General features: G+C 48.1%; 1 protein-coding gene across 4 annotated transcripts in view; it reads right to left on the bottom strand.

The window, feature by feature from the left end:
- SNX19 (sorting nexin 19) overlaps positions 1 to 24,512 on the bottom strand; it is a 32,213-nt gene extending 7,701 nt beyond the window's left edge. For 3 of the 4 annotated variants that reach the window (XM_068976132.1, XM_068976133.1, XM_068976134.1), the window contains exons 1-8: positions 22,405 to 24,512; positions 20,346 to 20,484; positions 18,973 to 19,073; positions 18,753 to 18,872; positions 16,742 to 16,872; positions 15,487 to 15,583; positions 14,822 to 15,002; positions 12,025 to 12,154 (exon numbers count right to left, since the gene is read on the bottom strand). In XM_068976132.1, the coding sequence (XP_068832233.1) occupies positions 12,025 to 12,154; positions 14,822 to 15,002; positions 15,487 to 15,583; positions 16,742 to 16,872; positions 18,753 to 18,872; positions 18,973 to 19,073; positions 20,346 to 20,484; positions 22,405 to 24,078 (2,573 nt within the window). In that variant the 5' untranslated portion in view covers positions 24,079 to 24,512. Of the gene's footprint in view, positions 1 to 12,024; positions 12,155 to 14,821; positions 15,003 to 15,486; positions 15,584 to 15,663; positions 15,713 to 16,741; positions 16,873 to 18,752; positions 18,873 to 18,972; positions 19,074 to 20,345; positions 20,485 to 22,404 lie in introns of those variants that run through there. The other variant, XM_068976135.1, reaches the window with a different exon arrangement.
- Between the last annotated feature and the right edge of the window lie 2,704 nt (positions 24,513 to 27,216).

Raw genomic sequence — 27,216 nt, 5'->3', positions numbered from 1 at the left:
CTCTTCTAAAGTCTTCTGAATCTTGATTTCTGTCACCCAGAGTATTAACTATTATCTCTAAGATCAGAGTTACTTGCAAATTCACTGACAAACAGGATAAGTTCTATGCTTTCACTAGAAAGTGCCCTCGAGGCTATCCAGTTATTAGCTACCTGGGCTAAAGATCCTCAGATAGCCATGAACCACTTAAAAGTCCCACAGTTCAGACCATGTATGTCCCTATGGATATTAGGGAAATATGGCACAATCCTGTTGAAATCTGCAGACAATACAACAACCTATGCATTCCTGTCATTTAATGGCCTACCAATCCTGCTAAGACAGAAAAAAAGCCTTGCTAACAAGGTTAGCATTCCCCCTGAATGCACGCTGGGTTCTGGGGCCCACGTTTCTCTTCCTGAGAGTTCACAAAACATCTATTTAATAATCCACTTAAGAAGTTTCCAGAGGTAAAAGTCAGGGTCAGGAGCCTGTATCCATTTTTTAAAAGGCTAGTCACTTGTCCATCTCTGAGCAACACATCTCTATATAGAAATTTTCTTCATGATCTTAGATCTTCAACGATAAATGCAAATTCTTTCAGTTCCATGGAACAGAATTCACCTGGTCAGGTACCTGAGTTTTAAAGCAGATGAATGCTCTCTTGTTATTTCCATTCCTATTTTGGTCTTCAATTCTAGTTTAATCATGCTTGCTCACTTCTTCTTAGACCCTCTGCTTTACGTAAAAAAAAACCCAAAAAACAGAAATTTATCCCAGGCAAAAAGTACACCAATTTGCTGTTGAATAAATGAATAAATAAATGATTTCTCAAGGTAGCCAGTTAATACTACAAGATCTGTTCCAAACAATTTACCTTTGTTGTTCCTGTTTCAAACTTTTCTTTAAAACACAGCTTTCCCCCTAACATGTATCCACAATGTCAGCTCCTTCTGAGTTCAAGTTTACTGGACACCGTTCTTACCAGTTCTAATTTCTACTGTTTGCATTACTCAGTGCGTGTCCCTTTTCTCTGTTTCTTCGTATATGTTCATCTATAATCTGATCCCAGTGAACTACTCTGGTTTCATCTGATGCAGATTTTTTTCCTTCCTTGTTGGAGTCATGTGTTTAATCTGTTTATTCCATTTACTCAATACATATCAGTTGAGCTTCTTAAAAGTTTCAAAAGAACAAGATTGTGAAGTTTTGATGGCAGGGATCTCAGTTCATTTTGGTGTCTTAGCATTTACTGGACTAGTACAATTCACATAATAAGGCATCAAATATATACTGAATGAATCAACCTTATTCAAAATGCTCCATGACAAACTTTAAGTCCTTTTGTTATTGTGGCATATAAGACGGATTCTCTGTTATGTTCTTCTGTGAATTCTAATTCACTTCCGTCTACTTTCCTTTCTGTGAGCTATTTCCCATTCTATTCAGTTTTAGTTTTACCTCAGTTTTCCTTGCAGCTTCTTCTTCTTCGCTGAGTCGATGGATGTCCTGCCAAGTCAGCCCTTCCTGTGGTCCTCGAGTTACATTCTCACTGCAGCTGCAGTTAGGAGGCCACCATGTGGGCATCATGTGGCAGAGTAAGGAAGTTTACAAACTTTCCCCCTGTTCCAGCTACACAGTTAACTGTTCAATCCACTCCTTCCTCTTTCTTCCAAGGACAGAGCTTATAGGTAGGATAGAAATCTAGGCCTTGAGGTCCTTAAGTTTTCTATTGGAAATCTGAAACTTTTTAGAGATACAGTCCATGCTTCCTCATGTGTCATCATCTAGCGTCACACAAAAGTAGGTAATAATCCATTAACTTAATAAGCAACAAGGAACTTTAAGCATCACAAGTCAGAATCATTCTTGATTTTGCTTCTTCTCTAACCCTAGCCCACGTGCCCCCTGCAACATCACCTAATTACTGAAGCAGTTACTAAAACCGGTCGAGCCGACCTCCTCAGTACTCAGGGCCCCATGAATTCATCACCCTTTATGATCTCTGCAGCACTGATCTTTGCTTAGGTCCTCATCACCCCTTTCCCAATTTGTCTCCCTGGTTTGAACATTGCTTCCTTCAATTAATCCTCAACAGCACTATGTAAATGATTTTTCTAAGTTACTAAGTTGATCATGTCATCATCTGTTTAATTCTGTACATGTTTTGCTAATGAATAGAGGTGAATCCTATGCTCTCTGAACAGTGACAGGGCTCTGTATGGGTCAGTGCCTACTGAGCTCTGCAGTGGAATCTCTGGCCACGCTGGCTACATGTCGTACATCCCAACAGTCCCAGACTTCTCTGAGTACCACACATACACCGTCTTGCTTCACTGTTCTGCCTTCAACGCTCTGTTCTCCAACACCAGCTCTCAATTTCCCTTTATCCTTTAAATCTTATCTCTGAGGTATTCTCCTCTAAAAACCCTCCCTGCATTTCTCATAATTTACTTAGTCCCTTCTCTTAATCATGAACAGAGCTGTTTTTAAAGTCATAACTTTATACTATAACTCCTTATTTATAAGATTGCCATCTCTGACTGGGTACTAAACTTCCCAGGGTAGGAACCTGGGGTCTTTTAAATTTTGATCGTTTAACTCAGCGTCTGGCACACAGTAGGTGATCAATAAGTACTAGTTACTAAGTGAATCACCACTGTAAGTGGGACAAACACTGGTCTTAATGCAAGGCACACAGCTCACATTAAGCTGTGCAGAAGGCAAATGTCCCAGTACTCAAAGCAGCAAAACAATATTGAGCTCTTAGTTATTTGTGCTGATCGAGGACAATAATAAAGGTAGATAATTTAGAAATCCTTTGTATCTGGCATTTTATATGCATCTACATAAACGTTGGGCAGATTTATCTTCCTAAGAACTTTCCAGTCAGGCTAATATTAAAATTAAGCTGTGTGCCAATATAGCAGCTGTAGCTGCTACTGATGCTGCTGCTAAGTCGCTTCAGTCGTGTCCGACTCTGTGCGACCCCATAGATGGCAGCTCATGAGGCTCCCCCGTCCCTGGGATTCTCCAGGCAAGAACACTGGAAATGTGTTGCCAACAAAGGAAATGGGTTGCCATTTCCTTCTCCAATGCATGAAAGTGAAAAGTGAAAGTGAAGTCGCTCAGTCGTGTCCGACTCTTAGCAACCCCATGGACTGTGGCCCACCAGGCTCCTCCGTCCATGGGATTTTCCAGGCAAGAGTGCTGGAGTGGGGTGCCATTGCCTTCTCCAATAGTAGCTGTAGGGTGGATATTAAATGAAGAATACTGGGTAATAAGTCAGCTGTGCTAGAACTCAGAACTCATCATGAAGAATCCACACAATCACACTGGTTCTGCACTCACTGGGAGGGCAAAGAAGGGGGTCAGTCATGCTCCATAAATCCTAGAAAGGACAGACAGCTGCCAGCAGTCTCGGTTTTTGTCAGTTTTCCCGGCAAATAGGCCCAGAGGATAGAGGAGGCTAAAAGTCAAACAGAAGCAAAAGGGTTTTGAGGACTGTGTATTTTGGGAAGTGCCCCTGATGGATGGAACAGCACTGAGCTGAATCCAACCCATCACTTGAAGCTAGCGAGAATAATGTAGCAGGATACTTGCGTAAAAAACGGCCAACAGCAAAGGTCTGGCTACCTTTCTAAAAAATATGGAACAAGGAGTTGCTTGGGGGCTCTGCGGTCATGGGATAAAGAGAGTCTGATCGCATATGGAGATCTTTAGAAATCTGTTCTAGACCAAGCATCAGGACACTCAGGATTCCAGTTTCAAAGGTGATCACACAAACCTATGTCCCTCTGAAGGCCTTCAAGACAACTGTTATCAGCCTCACACTAGGCTGTCATCAATGCACCATAAACCAGCTCTGAGATCAGGGCTAACAGGCCTCAAAGCTGGGAAAAATCAGCCACACATTTTTGATATCTGCCTGTTTTTCGTGTGGCCCCAGTAAGAACAACAGCAGGACACGTTCCGCACAATCAGCTACTCCCTCCATGTTTCCTGGAATCTCTCCTAGTCCAGAGTCTCCTGTCTGGAAGAGGTCATCAGAGTTTTCACCCCAATACCACACATAAAACTGATCCGCACCCTTCCGGGGAAACAAAGCCCAGCGGCCAGAAGAGCCACGAGGCTTCTCGCGGTGTGCTGCAACCAGGGACAGCAACACTGCAAAGCCACAACGCAGGCTGGAGGCTGGCTGGGCCACAGAGAAGCGGAAAGAACTGAGTTCTGAATTCCTTCTTAATGGACTGACTCTGGCCCTGCCCTCTTTACAAAGTTGCTGAGATCAAAGGAGAAAAAGTGAAAGTGTTTGTGAAAGTGCTTGTGTGTGTGTGCGTGTGTCAGAGAAAGGCTTCTCTGGATCCTCTTACAAAGCCCCACCAGGTCTAGGGAACTAAACGAAGGGGCTAAGGAGTGAACTCTGCATTTCATGCTTTAGTTTCCCCTTCTGTAAGACTGACTCTCCTGGCGGGCTCAGGGATGTGTCAGAACAGCGAACCATCTGAAGGGGCGGGGGTGAAGGAAGAAAGAAGCTGGCTGACAGAGTCAGGGGCACAAAGGAGAGGGTGCACGAGCCACCTCTGGACCATGGGGCAAGATAGCAAACGCTGCATCACTAGCCCCCCAGGGTAAGGACTACAACTGCAGCTCCCTCCAAGACTTGCAAACAGGGATTGTTTATCCTGTGGTGCCACCTGGAGTCCAGATGAAGAATTCACACCTAACTGCCCCAAGCAGTAGAGCCCAGCAGGCTTTCCATACTCTCTGTGCACACACGCGCACGCACACACACACACTCAGAAAGGGGCTGGCTGAAAATACGCAAAACATGTTTAAAGGCAACTATTAAAAGTAGAAATAATGTCCATTTCCCTCTTTAAAAATGTTCCAGTGTCTGGAACATTCTTGACCCTAAACCATTCTAAGGGATTCGTCTTGCAAGGTCTAACTTTATGGTCTACACTGTGTTCTTTGACCTTACACTGTTCAGTATTTCCAACGGATTCTTATGGGTTATTTATTTTCTTAGGCTGAAAGGACGTTATTGGAGAAAAGGCCTCAAGAGCTAGCAGTCAGCAAGTCAACACAGTATCAAATCTCACAAAGACTTTTCAAAAATTATTTATAAAGAGGTCACCATAACAAGAACTAAATAAAGTTAGTTTCCTAGAAAGTAAAGTGTTGGGAGTACCTGGGTTGAAAGGTAGTTCCCTGGTTCTGAAACACTGGATACGACTCGGGGAGATGTTAAGCAGGAATGTGAGGAGGCCAGGACAGAGTTCATAGACAGCTAAAATGGAGGAAGACACCCTAATTTGAAGGATGCAGAAAAGGCCATGTGTCTCATAGGGTGTTTGCTCCTAAGAGATCACAAAGTGAGCTCACTACAAAGACCTCACCAAAAAACTATCGCAATGGAAACAGATTCTCTATCCTACAGCAGGTGTGTGACTGCCCTAGGGAACAAGAGTCCCCAAGGAAACAGGACGTGGGGCTTGTAGAGACGGACAAGAACTCACATTTACTGATGCCACCGGATGGCAGGCATGCAAAGTCATCAGTTCACAAGCAAGGCACTGTTACTCCCACTCAGAGTAACTGAAGCAAAGGTGAGTCACAGACAGCAAGCCTCAAGGGAAGATGTGAATTCAGATCTGTGTGACTTCAAAGCCCATATCCTTAGTTTCACACATGGAAGGACAGAGGGTGAGAAGGCAAAGCAGTAGGAGAAGCTTCCAGAAGGTCCAAGCTTAGGCGGGAGGCCCACGATGGCAGAGGGCACTTTGTTCCTCTGCAGAAGAGAAGGCCGCTGGGGTAGGAGATAGCCCGAGGCCCAGCCATGACTCTGGGGGATCGGGGGCAGCTGCCCAGCTAAAGAGCTGTGGGGGAGGCAGGCAAGGGGGTTTCCATTTTCATCTGTGTTTCTCATCCCTGCAGTGCTGGCGAACTCCCGAGATTCTCACTAGTGATGAGAAGAGAGACCAATTCAACCAGAAGGGCAAGTGACGTTCATTCATTTGACAAAAACTTACAAAGTACCTTCCATGTACACAGCTAAATGCCTACAACAGGATGGTAAGACCCAGTGCCTGCCCACCAGATGCTTACAGTCTGAACCTGTCCTAAAACCTGTTTCAGGCTCCTCTTTGTAGTTATAGATAGGCAAGAGATGGCAATAATTTGACTTTGAAAAAAGGTTTTGATGCTTAAATATGTCATGATGCTCTGGTTTTAACTGCTGCCAATTCTGCACCTGTGAGTGTACGAGAATGTAAGAGCATATCCCACACATGGAAGTGCAAATACACAATGAGCTGTTACAACCGTAAGGATGGATTCAGGTAGAAACTGTCAGCACACAACAGGAAAGGCTGGGTGCTTTGATCCTATGATGGGTAGAATAACAGACGCCTAAGAAATATGACGGGGAGGGCACTCATATAACTGGAGACCACTGAAGCCCATCCTGATCCAGTCTCCCAAGTCAGAGCTCCCCTTCTTCAAGGTCTAGTGGAAAAGGTGGGGGACAAGTAGTGTTCCTCTCCCTAAGGAAGCACGAAACAACCTGAGCAAAGCCAGGGCTGCACAACATAGACTTCAGCCCCTAAAAACCAGGCCAGCACTGGAACTAAGTGGGCAAGGATGTAATCAGACAGGAAAACTAGACTTGGCTTGAGATCATTTTGTAGCTCTTGCAAACGTACGCATTTTTCTATAGAAACTGTGCACAGAAAGAGATTAGGTGTAAGACATCACAAGGCACCAGAACTGAAAGAGAAATTTATGGAGCAAAGGAAAAAAACCATCATCTATGTGTCTTGAGAAACTCTGAATCAGAACTGCGGTAACCTTTTTCTGATTGGGAATAGGACGCAGAACAGAGATACTACAGGGAGACTACGTAATTTCTGATCCAGGAGTCTTTAAGAATAAAACACGGATGGGAATGAATTTATATGCTACCATCACATATCTGTGTCTCTTGGACAGACGTAGGACATGGCACTTTCAGGTGAGGTCAATCCTGTGGCCACTGCCTTATGGGGAAGCTTGCTCAGTGGGGAGGCCACAGGTGGTGGTGGGAAGGGGATGGGCTTGAAGGCCAGGGTGGCTTGGGTGGAATCCTGGGTGTGGCCCTTATTATAATTCTGAGAAGGTTATTTAATCTAAATAACACTTTGCTCACTTAAAAAATACACATCTACCTCAGAGAACTGAATTGCCCCTTAGTATATAGAATCCACGGCTGCTTACCTGATGTAGTATTTAGTCGATGTCAGTTCCTTTTTGGCTGCAGCTGCTCGTGCCCTCTCAGTGGTGGGCCTGGAGCTGCCCGTAAGACATAGTCAACGTCAGGAAGACCGTTTATCTATCTGCTATGTAGACAGGCCCACCAAGAAACAGGCCCTTGAACGGATTCCACTCAGAGAACATCTAAAGTTGTGGAGTGACCAGAGAGAATGGATGACAAGAGAATCCTTGGTCATCCAACTAGTAACTGCCCACTGCCAGCATGGCCCTCTCCAATGGGCGCACACGCCACCCATACGCCTTCTCCTGACCTTCCCTGGGAGATGACTCGTAGAGACCTCTCCCCTCGGAAGACAATTCCATGGCCTGGTACAGGGTTCAGAGCTTGCCACTGAATTTTCTCCTGGACCCACAGCATGCTCAACAACATAACCTGACATATTCTTTTTCGTCTTCTTCTCTATCTACTTTCTGACTTCATGTACTTCTCTACTCGCCTACATCCACAGGTCACACAATTTTCTCTTTTTTTTTCCATCCTTCTGCCACACTGCTCTGTTCCCACGTGCCCTCAATACACACACACACACGCTCATTCGCTTACTCACTCACTCATTCAATCACTCTTTAAGAAACCCTGACGCAGACACAGACACCAGGAATGTGTCTGCTGCCATCTCTGGGGCCATGGGGAGGGCAGGGCCACGGGAGGGGGCACTCGTGTACTCTCCTGCTAGCCTGGCTCGTATTTTTATCATGGCTTTGCTCTGGGCACCCAGGCGGGGATCTGGGCCAGCTTCTTCTCATTCCTTCGCTCTACATCAGGACTCCAGAATAATCTCACCCTTGACCGTGGCTGGATGCTCCTGCCCCACACCTTCTCCCGTCAATGGAGCAGTTGTCTCTCCTCTCTCTCTCTCCCTCCCACCCAGCTAGTGTCTGAGTGTTCCAGTCCCTAAACCTGAGTCTGACGCACGCAGAGACACTGTCAGCTTCTCCTGCTTTCTGAATGAGTGGGCTGCATAAGCTGGATTCACGCCTTGGCTTAGACTGCTCCCCCACCCCTCTCCCCTCCTTTTGACTCTTAACTCCAAATAAGGAGCATTCCCTCTTACATAATTGGATGTTCCCAGCACAGAAGCTGACACATGAGGTCAGGCGCGCATGCGTGCAGACTTGCCTTTGACTTAACAATGCCTTTTTTGGGCATCTAACTTCTCCCCAGCTCCCTTCCCCCACTCTCTCCACAGTATCAACAATCAAGGGAGATTTACGCAGTTGGCTCAAACTCTTCCAACCTTGGCTTGGAAGGAGGGGTCATGAGGTTGAATTTACTCTTTTCCCTCACAGGCCGGGGACAGAGGGATTGGGCGGGGGTGTTGGGGGAGGGTGGTATGAAGACTAAATATGTGCAAGAGAGGAAAAAAGTGACAGCATGCATGCTTCAGACCTGGGAGCAGTCCCTGGCGTCCTGCAAAGTTACGTATATGGGTCTTTAGAGGGACCAAGGAGAAGACAGAAAGCTGGAAGCAGAAGACATGAACTTGTCTTCTTGGAGATGATAATGCTGGAGGTTGGACAATGATGACATTTTTAAAAGGAGAAGCGTCTAACTTTAGATGCCATCCAGGATGGCAGTGTGTCCAGGTCAACCAGAAAAGTGGCAGCAGGTACTCGTGACATCAACATCGACTCTCCTCCTCTTTAGAACTTAGAGAATCCAGGTGCTCTGCAAATGGATGCAGCTTAGCAGCATGCAGTTCAGAGAGAGAGCAACTATGCTGCCTCCTGGGCCTCAGTCCGGGGGACAGACTGGGAGAGGTCCACCCTGACCCAGCAGGGACCAACCACACCTCTCTGAGGGTAGTGAGGACAGGTGGAAGGGGTGCTGCAGCTTTGGGGAGGTATCACATTCCAGAGTATGTGCTTACCAAAGCAAAGAGAGCCCAGGAATGCAGCACTGTGCCGGCCTCTTTAAAAATAAAAATGCAAGCTGTCCAGGGGACAAGTGACACAGACTGGCTTTAGTGTGCCGCAGAGACTGTGTGTTGTATGTGAGTGGATGCACATTCAAATGCAATTTTCATTTTACAAGCTGGCTGGCAGTCTCCTAATGGGGAATATGGACTTCTCTGAGTCTAAGACTTGGGGGCTGGCTTTTATCTTTTCAAGTCATAGGGCAAACGTCTGATCCTGCAGCTGAACATCAGACAAACCTGGGTTCGAACTGCTTGTACAAACTTACTAGCTCTGTGATCTTGACAGAACAATCATGATTCTTTGCAAGCCTTAGCTGCCTCACCTTTAAAGTAGGGATTATAAGACCTTTGTCACAGGGCTTCTGAGGGGATTAAATGTTGGCACAGTGTCTGCACAAAGTCAGCTCTCCACAGATGTTGGCTGGATGGTGGATCCTGAAGCTAGTAAGACCATCATCGTCTACACTCTGAACCTGAAATAAGCCCTGTCTCTTCCTTGGGGAGCTGGCACTCAGAACTGGCTGGTAGAGACCACGGGCCACAGGCATCAGGTCCTCTGAGCCTCTGGAGGGGGCGCTGGGAGAGATTCCTTCTCCATGACCTCCTGACTGCTGTCTTAAGGAAGCTTCAAGAACAGCGTGACCCAGCACAAGATACTTGAGAAGAAGGTCAAGTGTACCATTAAAAAGCTGGGAATAATGCTTTATAGAGAAGATGAAAGACCGTGAACAGAGGGATGAGGCTCTTCATTTAACTCTAGTTTGTAGAGGCCTAGGGTGAGGAAGGTGTCAACAGCTGGGTTCCTATTTCTGTTGCAGCTTATACAAAACTAAATGGTCTTAAGAATAAAGTTCTGACAGGAAGAGATATGAGGCAAATCAACAAGTACAAAATGTCATCACGTGAAAACATCTAGGGTGAACAAAGGTTAACAGACCAGTCATGGAGAACTGTCCAGAAGTACCTAGACACAAAACTCTGTTCTGCAATCCTCACTTTGCCTTCATTCAAATTCACTAAAATATTCAAAAATTTTCCCCTTTACAACAAAAAAAGGTGTCATCCATTTTTTTTTTTTTTTTTTAAGTGGAAGCAGGTCAAGCGGGATTCAGCCATAAGCTCTCTCTCTGATGGTGTTTAGGGCATGAGCTACATTCACCAGAGAGCCATCCGCCCAGCTAACCCGAGGTGTGGTTCCCGTGCAACTGTCAGGGCACAGTGGGGGAGAGGGGAGGAACTGAGCCTGACTCCAGGCTCTTCTCATGAGGAAGGGCAGCCCTGACTCAAGGAGCTCTGCACGCGGGGAAGCAGGAGTGCCTGGAGAACACCGCCGCCCCAGGACAGAACCTGTGCTGCAGGGGGCCTGGGGCTGCCTCCTGCTGTTAGACCCACGGACGCTCTGGTCACAGGCACAAAGTCACCCGGGAAGGCCTCACAAGGTCGTACCGCTGAAAAGAATGGGTTCTGTGCGGCTCAGGGAACACAGAGTAACAGGAGCAGCGGAAGCTGCAGCTGGAGCCTGACCTGGGTGGGGCACCCTCAACAGGGAGGGAACCTGGGGCCACAAGCTGGAGGAATCAGACACAGAATCCACTTCTTATCCTTCCATTTTTCTGAATCGCAAGTACGAAGACTTAACATTTACTGGAACACTGTCTATGCACCCAGGCACCTGCAGACAGACACCATGCTGATTCCAAAGCTCAGAGAGATGACACACAGCAGAGCAGTAGTATGCTGCGGTGGATAAGAATGCGGGCTGTGCAACACTGGGGAGGCTTGCGCCTCCGCCAAGTTCTCACCTGGTGAACATGGACAAGGCCCTCAGTTCTCACCCTCATTAAACCATAGAATACGTGAAAGGAGGGACCGTGTCTCTTTTGTTTACTACTGACCAGACCTTAATATTTTCTCAATGAGTAAAGGAAAATGACCAAGACAGTTGCCCAGAAGGAAAGTTAACGTTAATGGATTTCCTACTTATTGTAGAATAGATACATAATTCTTTTTTTTAATAAAACTGTTAGTTTCGGAGCGACCTATTAGCATGAGTCACACGCTAACAGAAGGTTCAGGATTCGGCTCCCGACTTTGGGATCTGCCAGGATGTCTCACACGGGAGAGTTCAAAGCATGAACAGCCAGAGCTCAAGCGCTGAGTGTGTCTGTCTGGTTCAGGGACAGGGTTCCTGGACTCCTTCAGTTGAGCAAAGCTTGCAACAGTTTCATGGTTAGAAAGCCAGCACTAGAAACTCCATCTGCGTATCAGTTTTTCAGGAAATTTAACTGGTGCTGCAATTATACAACCCAAGTTTTAAATCTCAGTATCCTATTCCCCACCACCACGTGTCAGTGCTTCTTCAGCTGTGACCATGTCCACCCCTTCTGGAGAAACTAATCTTTACTAGGAGAGCACGTGATGGTTTTCTCTTTTCTTCCTCGTTGTTGCTAGTCACGGTGACTGTATACTATTGGTGAAGAGACACGTCCTCTGTAACAAGGTGAGAGGTACAGGGCCTGGGGGTAAACTGGGGGAGAACGGACCCTAGTGGAGGAGGAGCTCAGCCGAGGCAGTGCCTGAATTCAGGGTATGATGCCGGGGGTCGTGCAGAAGCAGGCCTGTCCACACCTCAGACAACCACGTGATGCTCTGCAGCTCGTCACCCTACAGCCCTGGACACAGGTTCTCTCTTCTCTTTTGGCTGCAGGTCTCCTGGACTCTACGCTTTCCCTCTCTAGGGCAGAAATCAAGAACCACCTCCAACCTCCGTCTAACCTGAGACTCTACCTGAAAGGGCACCCAGCAGGCCTACCTCTGGATTAGGGTCCCGAAGACAAGATGAAGAACTTTCTGCATACTCTCTGTACACAGCCATCGCCACTGTTCCATGAGCAGCAAGACAAGCAGGTCCAGGGCTGTGTCAGCCAACTCGGTCTCTGTTCCTGGGGACGAAAGGGCATCTGGAGTAACTCGGAAGAGACCTGCACTCGCGGACACATTTCAGGGCCCTGGCTCTGCTCCACCTTTATGTCAGTCACCTCACATTTGTGTAATCTATCTGTATTCAAGTCAAGAGATGTTTACTGCATCTCTACAAAGCTCAGTGATAGGTTCTGTCTTTCTTTACAATTTATGTTCCCAAGTCAGAGTAATTTTGTATCTATAAAATCTTTGATTTTATATATAACTATTTTGCCTACTTTCCTTCTGGTTCTTCTGTATTTCCCCCAGGTAGCTGAACACATTTTGTTCCAAGTAAGTGCTCACAACTGGTGACTAACTGGAACTGGCAAGGGCTGGTCCCCTTCCATCACTCGCCTCCACAGGGAAATGTGCGGGGCCGCAGACGTGGGACTTGTTTTCCGCAAGCAAGTGGCTCTGAAAGCAACTCCATTACACAAAGCTGAGGGCTAGGATCCAGGAGACCTCAGTTTGATTTTGAGATAACATGTGGTTCTGGGAAGAACACTGCACTTTTGGTAAAAGGCCCATGATGATTACTCACTTCTTTCCTGTCTCATAGACGGCAAGGGCCACAAACACGCTCATACCCATGCTAAGCAGAACTTTTTTAAACAGATGTATTTTATGGATAGAAGCATCTGTTCTCTAACTCTGTTCATGGGGTCCCCCATTACCTCTGACTTGCCTTCCAGGAGACTGCCCCAGAACTACAGAATGTTCCTGAAAAAATCCTCTTCTATCTGGTACTACAGCTGTGATTAAAGTTATAATTAATCATCGACAGTAATTGTATTAGTCTAGGACCAGTGGGTTTTCTCTGTGCAAGCGTGCCCAAGCATAGCTCACTTAAGGGTTCTTATAGAATGTGAACGATGTCAAACTCGGATAAATGTGCTGGAACTGAAGCTTACTTTCTTCTTAATCCCATCCAGTATACATTCTCCTTTTTTTTCTGTACTTCAAGGGGGCACAGGAGCTGATGTGTCTGCTTTCTGGTTATTTGCTCAAAATGTGATATTCAGTTTCTTGGAAAAACAGCATTCCTCAATCTCCCTCTTCGATTCTCTTTTCTTCGCAGGTTTAGCATTTACCTAGGGCTGCACAGCAACCCACTCCAGTATTCTTGCTTGGAGGATTCCATGGCCAGAGGAGCCTGGCGGGCTGCAGTCCACACAGCTGCAGAGTCGGACACCACTGAGGAGACTGAGCATGCACACACGCAGAGCTGCCACCACGTGGCGACAAGTAGCATAGCAGTAACAGTGAGTGAAAGCACCAAGGGCCCAGGTCCTCTTGGTGAAAGTGTAAATTATCTATCATGCGAGCACGTGGAGTCTCTCAGGGCTCAAAGAACGGCACAGGAATAAATGATCCCTTTAGAGAGACAATGCACAACATTTAAAGACTTGATTTTGGCTAGAATTATATTATCTTACCCATCCCATCTTATCTATAATTTCTCATAGTTCTCTTGATGCTTTTGCTCTCATAACACGTTTACTTAACCAGTGAGACGTGTGTGAAGAGCTGGGGTTGTAAACGCCATTTTTCAGAGTTGAGCTGAGGTCCACAGTGCGGACTGACTGTGGGCGCCTGAGAAACAATGGTGAAGTCAGCCTTTTTTCCTCTTCTGGGCCCAGGATTTTGTGATCTTTTATTTGCAAGGGAAGCCTTTGTCTTGTGGGATTTAAAAGACTTTGTTCCTATAATTTCTAGCACAGCAAATCTACTAGTATCCAGGCCTCCTAATTCTCCCTCTGCAGAGAACACTGCACCTCCGGGAAGCCCAATTGCCCCGCCTCAAATGCTCCTGAAGACAGAGTGGTGGCCTCAGCTCGTCCGCCTCTGCTCTACCTGGGTAACCAGGCGGCACTGCTGGCCACGGCAGTAAACACAACAGAAGGAACAGATCCAGAGGAAAAGAGAAATTCCATTTTGTGTGAGCTGTAGTTCAGCTGCCCTGCAGTACATCCGGGCTTCCCAGGAGGCACTAGTGGTAAAGAATCCAACTGCCAATACAGGAGACACACGAGATGCGGGTTCAATCCCTGGGTCAGGAAGATTCCCCTGGAGGAGGAAACGGCAAGCCCACTCCAGGATTCCTGCCTGGGAAATCCCATGGACAGAGGAGCCTGGCAGGCTACAGTCTACGGTGTTGCAAAGAGTCGGACACGACTGAGTTGGAAACTTCGGTAGGCAAGCGGAAACACACCTCCAGCACTGAGGCATCACCAGCACACGTGAGGGCTGACACCGGTCAGCAGAGGAGCTCACAGGACAAGTGCACAGAGTAGGGACAGAATGAAGCTCTGGACGGCTGAGGAGCCGACAGAAGGGACAGAGGAGGGACCACAAGAGAGACAGGAAGACCAGAAAGTGGCACCACAGACACCAGAGAAGACAGCTTCTAAAGGAAGGGAGCGATCCACAGATAATGCCAGTGTACGTTAGGAGCAACTGAGAGAATCGCACCACAATTAATAGAAGCGTGGACCTTATCTTGCTGGACTGGACGCCCTGCTTATGCCCCGAGTTCTTCTGATCCACTCAGCCCTGGGACTGTGCCCTTCTGTACCCTGGCACCTGACAGAGCCACCCAACGGTCACAAGCCAGCGGACACACTGGGCTCCCCGCTGTCACTCACCTGGATCACTGCTGCTGAGGCCTTGGGCTGGAGCAGCAGCATCTGACACGCGACCGTCCACACAGCCCTCAGCGGTCTCTTCAGAATCTCTTCCAGGAGCATCTGCGGGCTGCACTTCTAGTAACTTTGCCTGTTTTTCAATAAAGGATTCCATCCCAGACACGGAGAGGGTCTCTGACTCCTGAGGAGAGAGCAGGAGCTGTGTCACAGGCAGGGTGCAGGGAGTGGGGGCACCTGCGGCTCCCGTCACTTCCCTGCATGTGTCTCAAGTAGAGGACCCCACTGACCCTGTGACCACCTAAGGAAAAGGCGCTTGTTTTAACCTAAACTGCAAGGACAACAATGCCTCTGTAGTCTCGTTTGCTACAAAAATCGTGTTTCCTTCCAGAAGCTGGCTTTCTCATTCTATCACCTATTATCCCAAGCCTACTTCCCTTGAGAAGCCCACCACCCTTGAGAAGCCAACCGGCCAGCCCAGAACTCATAGGAATTCCAAACCAGTCTGAGAAAATACTCCCAGAAAAAAAAACCAGAGACCCAGATGTTGGTTGAGTCCTTAGGAAGGCACCAAAGTCCTTTCTGACTCTGCAGAACATCCCAACTGCCAATAATGGCAGGACTGACCTCCTAACTGATGATCCCAAGAATTCTCTAGGGATTCTCACCACACCGCTGTCCTGGAGACAGTAGAGAACCTTCTCGTGGGCCTCAGTTATATTCAGTGCTGGAGCAATTTTACTGGATGAGAACCTCAATCTGGATCTGGTACAGAAACGAAGAGCAGAAATAGTGTGTACTTCATGGTCTTGATCCCCATACGGAGGGCTGACAAGTATTATTACCTCAAAACGGGCATGTCCACACTTATTCTTGGAAGCTTACGGTGGTCAGAGTTGCCAAGAGATGCCTCACTCTGAAATCCCCCAAACAATAAATATTCTTACACACACTGCAACTCTTGCACTGAGCTATGCTTACAATGCGCCTGTGAAAGGGCTTTGGCTAATGTAAAATGAGGACTTGTCCGTCACAGCTGTGTCCCACAGGCTAGACAGTGGCTAGCACGTACTGTGCACTCGTTAAAAATCTGCTGAATGTTAAATAGACAAGCACCAAACATCAAGGTTGCCCTTGCTCCTCACACCTTTTTGCACAGCCACTATTCCCCTTGAGTTCCAGATAAAACCAGAGAGGGAATCACGAGGGCTAACCTCAATGTTTCAAGAAATAGGGTTCTTGTAAGCACAAGCCACATGGTTACCCTTCAAAATATGGGCCCAGTGAGGGGGGAAAAAAAGGCTAAGAACTGTGAGGGTTATTGCCAGCCCATAAGACATGAACACAGAGAAAAAAGACAGTGAGACGCACACATAAACATCCTCCCACCAGCTCTGTCTCTCTCTCTGGAACGGCCCAGGTACATACAGCAAGTGTCTGGGAAGGGAAGTGTGGTGCCCTTCCTCCCCACCTGCTGGCTGTGAGAGCTGCCAGTGCAGGCTGCAGCAGCAGCAATAATCAGTGACCCCCCGAAGGGGTCCCTTCTAGCCCGTTCCTATTTACTGCTAGTGTACTCGACTCCTGAGCCAGAAAACCATGACGAACAGAGATTAGTTATAAGCCTTAATTCTTAAAAGAAAATAAACGTTTCAATTCCCCAAGGGAAAAAGAAAAAAAAAAGAACATCCATATTCTAGAGTTTTCCTTCTAGTCAAAATTCCCTGGTCAGTTTGGGCCCTGGCTTCCCAGGCAAGACCAACATGAAGCCAGGCTCCCTCTGCAGGACCCTGGGCTTGGTCCGCAGTCTGACTTTGCACAAAAACAGGCACAGGTGACCCCTCCCCTCTATTCTAGGACCTAAGACCAGGGATGGGCTTTGACTGAAAACTGGGGATCCCCTGAGAATTGGGAAGGGTGTCTCACTTGGAAGTCTTCTTGCCTTCTGTCTGGGGCTTATTTTCTGTCTCGGCCTCACTCAGCTCCTCTGTAGGGCTCTGGGGCTCAGAGCGAGGGAATGCGGTCTTCAGCGTGTCCACAATAGCACTCACCACCATCTGCAGGGGTCACAGACGTGGGGTTAGACAGGCACCACCGAGCAGCAGCAGCTATCTCAAGGTGCTTTCTGCACCCTGGACGAGCAGCCAGCTGACCCTGTCTAGCAGAGCCCTATCCACGCACACGGTCAGATACCAGCTAATGACTCAGTGGCAACTCTCTCCCCTTCCCTCCACAGCCATGAAAATCTTCTTCCTCAGAGATTTAAGACAGATGATGGATTCCATGGGAAAAGAAGCCAAAACAACATGACAAATAAAAATCTGGGAGTTCTGCAGGCTGGTGAAATGCTTTTCACTTTCAGTTTCTTTCTTTTCATACAGAAGAATGATTTTTAGTTTTCAAATTGATAATACTTTCACCAAGATGTGACAAACAGGAAGTGATACAGGTAAGAATATGCAAAGAAAAGGAAGAGTGAAAAAGATTATCAAAATAAGGAACAGTCTAAAAACATTTATGATATAAAAATGTGCAGAGCAATTCACAGTAAAAAAACAACAACAAAAACTGGTTTTCCAGTTAGTTCAAACAATTCCTCTTCTTTACAGAAAGAATGGCAAAAACCACTCAGGTTAAAGTTAAGGATCTGGAACTCATACAAACTTCTCTATTTATACAGATGAAATAAAACAATCTTTGCTGAAGAGTAAGAGCTATCTCTATTTCTCAGAGTGAGAAAATGACATACAGATTCTTGCTAAAGAGAAAGAACAAATGAAACCCTAAAATATCAACGAGATGGAAGGAAACATTGGCTTTTCCTTTAGTAACTCCCGCTATTGATCAACACTGCTGCTTGCTTTGTCTTATCCTGTGTTAGTCCTCCTTGGGGAGCACAGCCAAGGCAAGACTGACATGGTCAAGGAGGACCACAGTAGAGACCAGGGGACAGCAACTCAGCGAACTGCATGGATGTGGAGAACGTAGCTGAGAAAATACAGCTCACTCTCCAGGCTCACAGAATGGTAGTCTGCCGGGAGAGTCTGTACCTGCTCTCTCTTATGTCATGAGCAATAAGTACAGTGCATGGCTTTGAGTGGGCACCCAGGGGACAGGTGTTGAAAAAAGTCAGTGAAGGTAAAAAGAAAAAAAATCAGTAAAGGAACACATCAGCGTGGGTGAACAAACCTGCAAGGAACTCCGAGGTTTCACCTCGTTTATCCCTTCCTAGTTTGCAGTCTTCTCCTCATAGCAGTGGATGTCTCCCAACACCCTCACTTGAAGTCCCACTTTTTCATTTTATCCCCTAAAGTCTAGACTGGAAGAGGGAGACCCCCTCTTCTGCCAAAGAGTCAGTGCTTTCTAACCTCTTACAACACATGCATTTTTGATCAGCACAAACCTCAGACTTCTGTCCTGGAGCCACGAGAATCAGTGAGCAACCACTGCTCACAGGCTCCAGCATGGTGCTCAAAGGCTCTGCTACCGTCTCCAAAGGTTCCGAGATACCATCTGGAACCTTGTTCTCCAGCAGAGAATCACTACACAAATCTAAATCCAGCTCAGTGTCCTGCCTAAGGGCTCCATCCTGAGTGACCAACGCTGGGAATGACCTTCTTTGCCAGAAGAGGCCTTCCTGCCCCCGCCTATCCATAGAGATGTGGACTGACCCTTGTACCCTTGCCCTGGAATCACAGCATCATGATACCACCAGGAGACCTGTGCACGCTTACAGCGTCAGGAGTACTGACGCTCATGGTTGCTCACGGTCATTCAACAATGATGGCCTCACCAGTACTGGTAACAGGTCTTGAAAACCCCAGTCCATGTTCCACTTACTCCTCTGTGCTGCTCTCCCTTCCCCCAGCTCCCTTGCCTTTCAAACATGCCTCCCCACTGCGAGAAACTAAGGCTGAGCACGCAGTCCCGCTCTTACCTTGTCTATTCTGGAGACCACAAGCGGCTTCTTAACAAAGGCAATACGAGCATCTGTGTTGAGAGCAAGGAACTCCTGCATCTCCTCACTGTTCGCGATCTCAGGAATGGCACAGAGTTGCTGAAAAGACACAAGGACTTCAGAGAGAAACTCCGGTCCCCAGGTCTCTCCACCTTGGCCTGGGTGTCTGGTGGCTACAGTGACAGCAGAGGATGCTGACCTTTAGAAACGATTCCAAGAGGCTCTTGCGGGCTTCCACCCTGTCACTGTCCATGTTTCCAAATGGAAGATCTGGAAAGAGCTTTTTAGGGCCCTTCACATCTTTAAAAAAAAAAGTTAACTGATTAACATTTACCAAGAACTATTCCATTTATTACCCATCACATATATAAGACACGGAAATGCCAAATGTATTTCCTGGGGATTTTTCTCCTCACCTGTGAATGGAGCTGAGAAGTGAGCTGAGATTGGGGTGGGAGCTGGGTACCAAATCTGGGCCTCATCCCTTCAGAGTCCCTCCCCTGGAACCTCCCCTCCATGGGATTTTTTTTATTTCAGGAGTTAGAGATATAACCCAAGGACATAATACAGATAGCCTACTTTCATTATTCATGATAATAAGAAGGTATAAGAGGTCACTAGAGTAGGGATGCATAACAGCCCTGAAGTCTAACTGCGCAAGTTTAAATTTTGGCTCCAATCTCTGCTGTAATAATGGCCTTAGGCAACCTGCTTAACCTTTGCTTTTTTCTGTAGAATGAGGATAATGATAGTATCCATCTTGTAGACTCTTATGAGAACTAAATGAGCTTAGTAGAGAACTGCGCATATATTTTCAGTATTAACTATTGTAATTAAGAAAGAAAACCTATAACTGAAATCCATGATTTATGTAGCAACTTATTAAAAATGTTTATTTGAGTGATGACAAGCTTCCCTGGTTGCTTAGCTGGTAAATAATCAGCCTGTAATGCGGGAGACCTGGGTTTGATCCCTGGGTTGGGAAGATCCCCTGGAGAAGGGAATGGCTACCCACTCTATATTCTGGCCTGGAGAATTCCATGGGCTATATAGTCAGCGTCAGACATGACTGAGAGACTTTCACTTTCACTTGGCATTTTCTTAAAAAACAGAGTAGCTGCTCACTAGCTTTTATGGTTTGAATTAAATTTTATGTCTTCTTATTGTTCCTGTGCCTTATGAGAACCAAACGGCACACCAAGCCTTTTGTTAAAGGAAAGGCAGCAAGGATTTCTGGATAACAGTTTAATATTTAACAGCAACCAGTCTATGAACCTGTTTAACTCCTCACAGGCACAGGTGGAAATACAAAAGTTTCTTTCTTAAGCTTAAACTAGATGGGGCCCCAGAACAAAGCATTCAGAGGCAAAGCAGTACGCCGGAAAGCCTGTCATGAGTGCTGCCCAGCACTAAAACCCCAAACACCTAAAAGCAAACGGAGGGAGCACGGGACCCTCAAGGCCGCGTTTTCCCTTTCCACCCTCTTCACAGACAACAGGCCTCCAGCCTTTCAGATCAGGATGGCTGGATGTGAAAGGCAAGCAGGCATTCCGGGGCTGGGGAGCTCCTGACTTTTGATGAACTTTCGCAGATCCGATTTCTCCTCCAGACGGGTCTGCAGGTTCAGGAACTCGCGGTAGCGGCGGTTCACGGTGTGGTAGGCCACCTGCTGCAGGCCGCCGCTGCTCTCGCCGTCGAGGGCCGTCTCATACTGTCGAGAGAACGTCTGTTGGCTGCACCAGCTCACTGGCAGACAGCAAGCACAGGGCAGGGTCAAGGGAGCACACTGCTCCTGTTCTGTCCCTGGCCTCTCAGGCCTCACTGCCGCTCCAATCTCTAATGAACAGCCCAAATCCCAGGGTGGGCTGCAGTACGCAATGCGATGCCCTTCCCAACAGAGGCGGCCCAGGCGGTGGGAAACGAAGTTCCACTGCCTTTCACTCCTCCTTCCATCTCAAAGTTCTCCCTGCAAACACTGTTTACTCATAACCACTTTCAAATCCCAAAGACAGAAGATAAAACAGAAGGTACGACACTGATAATGTCTTACCCCTAAATTATGAGGCTGGATGTTATGGGCAGATAACCATCTTGTCATCATCCTCAAACCAGTGATTATCTATACTACTTGAGGGAAGAACAAATAATCGAAAACAGCTGAGGAACAACAATCATTTGTTTGCCTGGACTACACTAAAGGAACATGAGTTTTTGTTCTGCTTGGGGCTGATTAATTCTTATTCTTGGAGCAACACTGAATCTTTCTTCCCAAGGACAGATCGTCTGTCTATATGATGAGAAGATGTGAAGACTGGAGATGTTTTATGGGGTCACGGTTGGCTGTCTTCATACGTGAGGAGGGCTGGCACGTGGGAAAAGACAGCAGTGCTGAATGTCCCCCCAGAGAGAATGCCCCAAACGGCATGAAAGCTGCAGCTTCATACCGACAGGGAGAGACTGTGTAGGATACAGCGAATGCTGTGGGAGAACGATACACGTCCTTGTTCTCATCAGGAGGTTAGTGTTCCTGTTTGGTTAAGGTATTCTGTGGACTAGCAATGGGAGAGTGGTGAGACTGAGACTGGTGTCGAAAGCTTATCTAGTGGCAGACAGAGGTGTTCATTATGAGCTGGAATGAGCAAAGCAGTCCCTCAGGCCAGTACTGAGAAGGAAAGGGCTAAATAAGACATGCATGTGGAGCTCAGGTGAGGGCTCTCACATCCAGAGCCCCTGGGAGTGATGATGCTCTCTGTAGCTGTTCTGCCCCACGTGGGACACCGTACGATGCGTCTCCAAACCTGGCTAGGCCTCAGAATCTCTTGGGCTGCAGAACCTGCTGTCAGAATATGGATTCTGACAGGTGCTAATGGATTCTGAATGAGAATTTCCCAAGAATTCTCCCAGGATTCCTTACTTTTTAAGAATACAACTTTCTGGGAAACTTGGAGGTAGCCTATATCAAAACCTGATAGCTCAGCTGGCAAAGAATCCGCCTGCAATCTGGGAGACCTGGGTTTGATCCCTGGGTTGGGAAGATCCCCTGGAGAAGGGAAAGGCTACCCACTCCAGTATTCTGGCCTGGAGAATTCCATGGACTGTATAGTGCATGGGGTCGCAAAGAGTCAGACACAACTGAGTGACTTTCACTCTATCAAAATCAGCTTTAGGGAGCTGCTGCTTGAATCAAACCAGTCACCTGATACAGGAACCCCCTTCCTATCACTTCTGCCAAGCAGTTCCTACTACCACACTTAAACATCTCCAGGGAGCGGGACTCACTACCTTTTGAGGTATATACAGGTAAACAACCTTCCTTTCTAAAACAAAGTATAAAGGATACTAGTACTTAAGAAATTAGCAAGGAAGAAGTCTGGAAAGGATTTCTGGGCTGTATCCACTGAAAAGTATGATTCCCAGCACAGTGACAGCCCTGAGATTCTAAGACGGTCTGTGAGAGTGTCATGGAAGCCTACTCTGCTTCACTCATGAGCTTCAGACCCTCCATATCAATACTGGTTGAATTAACCAGAGCAAACTAAGTTAGAGCAGACTTCCTCCTTCCAAACACTGGCTCCACTGACTGCTTTCCAAATCCATTCCCAGACCAGAGTGGTGACCGCGCACCAAGTACCTTCACCGTGTAGAGCGTGTAGGGGTGGAAACCGGTGCCACTGTGCTCTCGAGCAGTAATGGTGCCAGTGATGCGAAGGTTTTGGATGACCACGGGGCCGTCTGGACTGCCCAGGGACTCGAAGTTGAAGGTGGCTGAGCTGAGGGGTCCAGGTGGAGAGGAGGAGAGCAGGACCTGTGGCAGACTGGAATCCAGGGAGCTCCCACCATTGGTGAGATCCTTCTCTAAACACGAGGGGCGTGGGGGGCATATCCTCTCTGGACTGGGCAGCAAAGTTGTGAGAGAGGCGTCATTTCCCTGCTCTCCCTCCTTGTCCGCTGTGTCAATCTGGATCTCTGGGCAGGAATTCAGCATGGAGGCAAGCAGGCCCGGCTCTGTTTCTGTTCCTGGACCCTCCTCAGCTTCTGCTCCTTCTATTCCTTCGGGTCCCTTGCCATCCTTAGGCTCCAGAGGCTGGGAGCCCCCAAGGGCACGCAGGGCATCCTGAATCGTCGCTGAGAGGAAGGGGCCTGGGGTCATGAGCATGACGGTTTCTTTGCCCAGTTCAGACAACGGAGACCCCAGCTCTGCATCTTCAGACAAGAACAGAGGCTGCAGGAAATGAGAAGAGCTGTTTTCGACTTTTCTCTCCTCAAGCACTCCCCCGAGATCTCCCTCCAGTGCTTCATGGCCTTCTTCAACGTCTGGGGAGGGGTGTGAAGGCCCGTCTGGCTCACTACAGCTTAGGAGCACTGGGGCTGCTGTTGGTGAAGGGGCTTCTGCGAGACCCTGGACCTCAACAATCAGCGGCAGAGATGTGGGCACTGAGGGCTGTTCCACGGCACTGGCTGGGCAGAGTGGATTAGCCACTCCTGCTGGGTTAGTTCTGGCCTTGGAGAAAATGCCCACGAGTACAAGGTGGATCCAGTCCGGATCCGAGAGCTTGCTGATCAGTGGTAAGATGACATTGCAAGTAATGAGTTCCACCACTATGTGCCTACCGGTCCGGGTCTCCAAGTGCGGCTTCGGCACTAGTCCCTGAAGCAACACATTCACGATGCCACGTGTGTAGGTGACCTCAGCGCTGGGGCTCTGCACTGCGGGGTGTGGAGCGCTCGCCCGGCAGTAAGCCTCCCAGAGCTGGGAGGGCTCCCCTGGGCCACTCTGTTTCCCTGCGGCCTCCTTCGCCTGAATATAGCTCTGCAGGTGACAACCGCAGAGAGTCAGAACCCTCTGGGCAAGAGCATGGCTGTCCACCCTGGCCATCCTCCTCCGGAGCTCCTGGACCAGCCCTCGCATGGCTGCCTCCATCTCCTCCTCGAAGGCTGGCTCCTTGCTCACCGTGTGGTACCAGGACGACACGAAGTCCCGCATGATCATCCGGATGGTGCGGTCGATCTCCTGCTCCAGCTGCCTCTCGGCCTCGGGGTTTGGGGGGCAGACGGCCATTGGGATGAAGCGCTCCAGGTGCAGCCGCCCTGAAGCCCCCACGATGGCGTCAGAGCCCAGCCATCCTCCCAGCACCAGCAGCAACGCAGACAGAAGGCACAGAAGCCACACGTTGACCAGGAGGTGGATGACCAGAAGCCAGCCGAGCACGGCCCCCAGGGCCACCAGCTTCCGGCTACTCAGCAGGTGACTGACGCCAGGCCCGGCCGGGCGCTCCGGCGCCAGGATCTCCGTCTCTGTCTTCATGGCGGGCGGGCGCGGGCTCCCCGGACCAGAGCCTCCCTCTCTCACGTCAAAGCCAGGGATGGGGGCGCGAATGTGGCGCGGACACAAGAGCCGGGTGCCGGTCAGGCCTGGGCCGGGTCGCGGGCCCTGACGTCCTACAGGCAAGGCCAGGCGACAGGGGCAGCTCGGAGGCTCGGCATCGCCGCAGCCCCTTCCGGCCGGGACGCTGCCCTCGAGGAAGACCCTGCGTCCTTCATGGTGCGGGGTCGGCGACCTGCGGCTTCAGAGACCGAGCAGGGCCGTGGGCCCACCGAATATTTAGGGAGTCCACCATCGAGGTGCCCGCAACCGGCTCGCGCACCGCCTGGCTGAGCCCCGGCGCTAGTGAACGCTGTGGCGTCTTCTTCGCCGCCTTGGAGGGGGCCTCGCCTTGATAGGGAAGCCGGGCACCTAACCTCCTGCTGTTAAGGCTGCCGGCCGGCCGGGCGCCGGCGACTACTTCCGGGTCGACGTCAGTCGGAGCGGGGCGTGCGGGGAGAGCGCCGTGCGATCCGCTCCCCGGCTCTGCTCGGCGCTGCATGGCGCCGCCTGGTGGTGAGGAGGCGCCGTGACTGCACAGAGCGAACAGGTATGGGCCCTGAGATCTTGCAGAGCACTAGCTCGCCAAACAGGTGTCTCATTCCTAGCAGTGCGGACCTGCGAGCAGTCTTGCAGGTCATGCCCCTCTGAGAGTCAGTGCGAGCTGCAGTGTTTAAATGAACTCTGCAAAGACTTTCTACCGTTTAGGCAAACTCAGTAATCCAGTTTGTTTTAATCTCAAATGGGCATTTTTTCGATGGCCTGATACACTTTAACATTCACCCCACATTCCAAAACGCCCCTCTCTCATTCCCAATGCTCAGCTAACCAAACTTGAACTCAGGAATTGCAGAATACAAGGCATAAAACATTAATACAGAGATAGATGTATTCCTAAAATTTCATAATACTATACAACAAAATCATTTTTGTGGTTTGGGTTATTCGTCAGTAGCTTTACCCCGAGCAATCAAATCGTTTGATTGTCTTTGTTCAGTCCCTGTGATAGGTGGTGTGGAGGAACAGAAGTGGTGAAGGGTCCTCAAAAACCTTGCAGATAACTGAGGAGATGAGTTCTTGGGTCCCAAGTGAATATTTAATAACACAATTCAGTATGGGATATGGTGAAATACAAATTATTATATGCATGAGGGTTGCTAATTATTATACAGTGGTTTGTAGCAGTGAAGGGGAACTTCACAAAGAAGTGATCCTTTCTACTGCCTCTTCAAGCGTGTTGTTCAGTCCTGAATTGTTGTTCAGCAACTGATCAACAGTCCTGTCCAATTCTCTGCGACCCCATAGACTGCAGCACACCAGGCTTCCCTGTCCTTCACCATCTCCCAGAGCTTGCTCAAACTCGTGTCCATTCAGTCGGTGGTGCCATCCAACCATCTTGTCCTCTGTCATCCCCTTCTCCTCCTGCCTTCAATCTTGCCCAGCATCAAGGTCTTTTCTAATGAGTCAGCTCTTCGTATCAGGTGACCAAAGTATTGAAGCTTCAGTTTCAGCATTAGGCCTTCCAAAGTATATTCAGGACTGATTTCCTTTAGGATTGATTAGTTTGATCTCCTTTCAGTCCAAGGGACTCTCAAGAGTCTTCTTCAATACCACAGTTCAAAAGCATCAATTCTTCAGCACTCAGCCTTCTTTATGGTCCAGCTCTCATGTACATCCATACATGAGTACTGGAGAAACCATAGCTTTGACTAGATGGACCTTTGTCAGCAAAGTAATGTCTCTGTTTTTTAATGTGCTGTCTAGGTTTGTTATGACTTTTCTTCCAAGGAGCAAGCGTCTTTTAATTTCATGGTTGCTGCTGCTAAGTCACTTCAGTCGTGTCTGACTCTGTGTGACCCCAGAGACGGCAGTCTACCAGGCTCCCCCGTCCCTGGGATTCTCCAGGCAAGAACACTGGAGTGGGTTGCCATTTCCTTCTCCAACATATGAAAGTGAAAAGTGAAAGTGAAGTCGCTCAGTCGTGTCTGACTCTTAGTCACCCCATGGACTGCAGCGCACCAGGCTCCTCCATCCGTGGGATTTTTCAGGCAAGAGTACTGGAGTGGGGTGCCATTGCCTTCTCCATAATTTCATGGTAGCAGTCACCATCTGCAATGATTTTGGAGCCCAAGAAAATAAAATCTGTCACTGTTTCCCCATCTATTTGCTATGAATTGATGGGACCAGATGCCATGATCTTAGTTTTTTGAATGTTGAGTTTTAAGCCAACTTTTTTACTCTCCTCTTTCACCTTTATCAAGAGGTTCTTTAGTTCCTCTTCACTTTCTGCCATAAGGGTGGTGTCATCTGCATATCTGAGGTTATTGATATTTCTCCTGGCAATCTTGATTCCAGTTTGTGCTCCCTCCAGCCCAGCGTTTCGCATGATATACTCTGCACAAGGCTTCCCAGGTGGTGCTGGAGGTAAAGAACCCGCCTGCCAATGGGAGAGATGCAGGAGGTGCAGACTCAATCCCCTGGGTCACGAGGATCCCCTGGAGAAGGGCATGGCACCATTCCAGTATTCTTGCCTGGAGACTCCCGTGAACAGAGAAGCCTGGCAGGCTCCAGTCCATGGTACGGAAGCAACTTAGGACACACACACATAATGAGTATTCTTTCCCACCTGTACCTGAAAAATACATATACCTGAAAATACATATGAAAAAAATCACGTAATAATTTTCTCTCTCCATCTAACTTTACCTCCTGATTTATCTGTGTCCCTGCAGTTGACATTGTTTAAAGTCAGAGTCGTATTTCGTTGTTTGAATGTATTACTTTTTCTTTATCCATTCACCTGTCCATGTACATTTGCTTATTTCCATATCTGGGCTATTTTGTGAATTGCTGTGGTGCATAACTGTGTGCATGAGTTTTCCAAAGTCTGATTTTCTCCACATTCGCTCTCAGAAGTTGCGCTGCCAGATCATATGGTTCATCTGTTTCAACCATTAAAATGCACAGCTAGATATGTCCCCTCCAGCAACAATTACCAATAAAATTTCACCAGCACTATATAAGAGTCTTTTTTCTTTACCCCACTGCAGCATTTTTTGTCTAGATTTTTTTGAGAGTGGT

The sequence above is a fragment of the Capricornis sumatraensis genome, chromosome 8, assembly GCF_032405125.1.
Source record: "Capricornis sumatraensis isolate serow.1 chromosome 8, serow.2, whole genome shotgun sequence".
NCBI lineage: Eukaryota > Metazoa > Chordata > Mammalia > Artiodactyla > Bovidae > Capricornis > Capricornis sumatraensis.
Note: the sequence above shows the minus strand (reverse complement) of the source record. Positions and strands in the feature narration are given on the sequence as shown.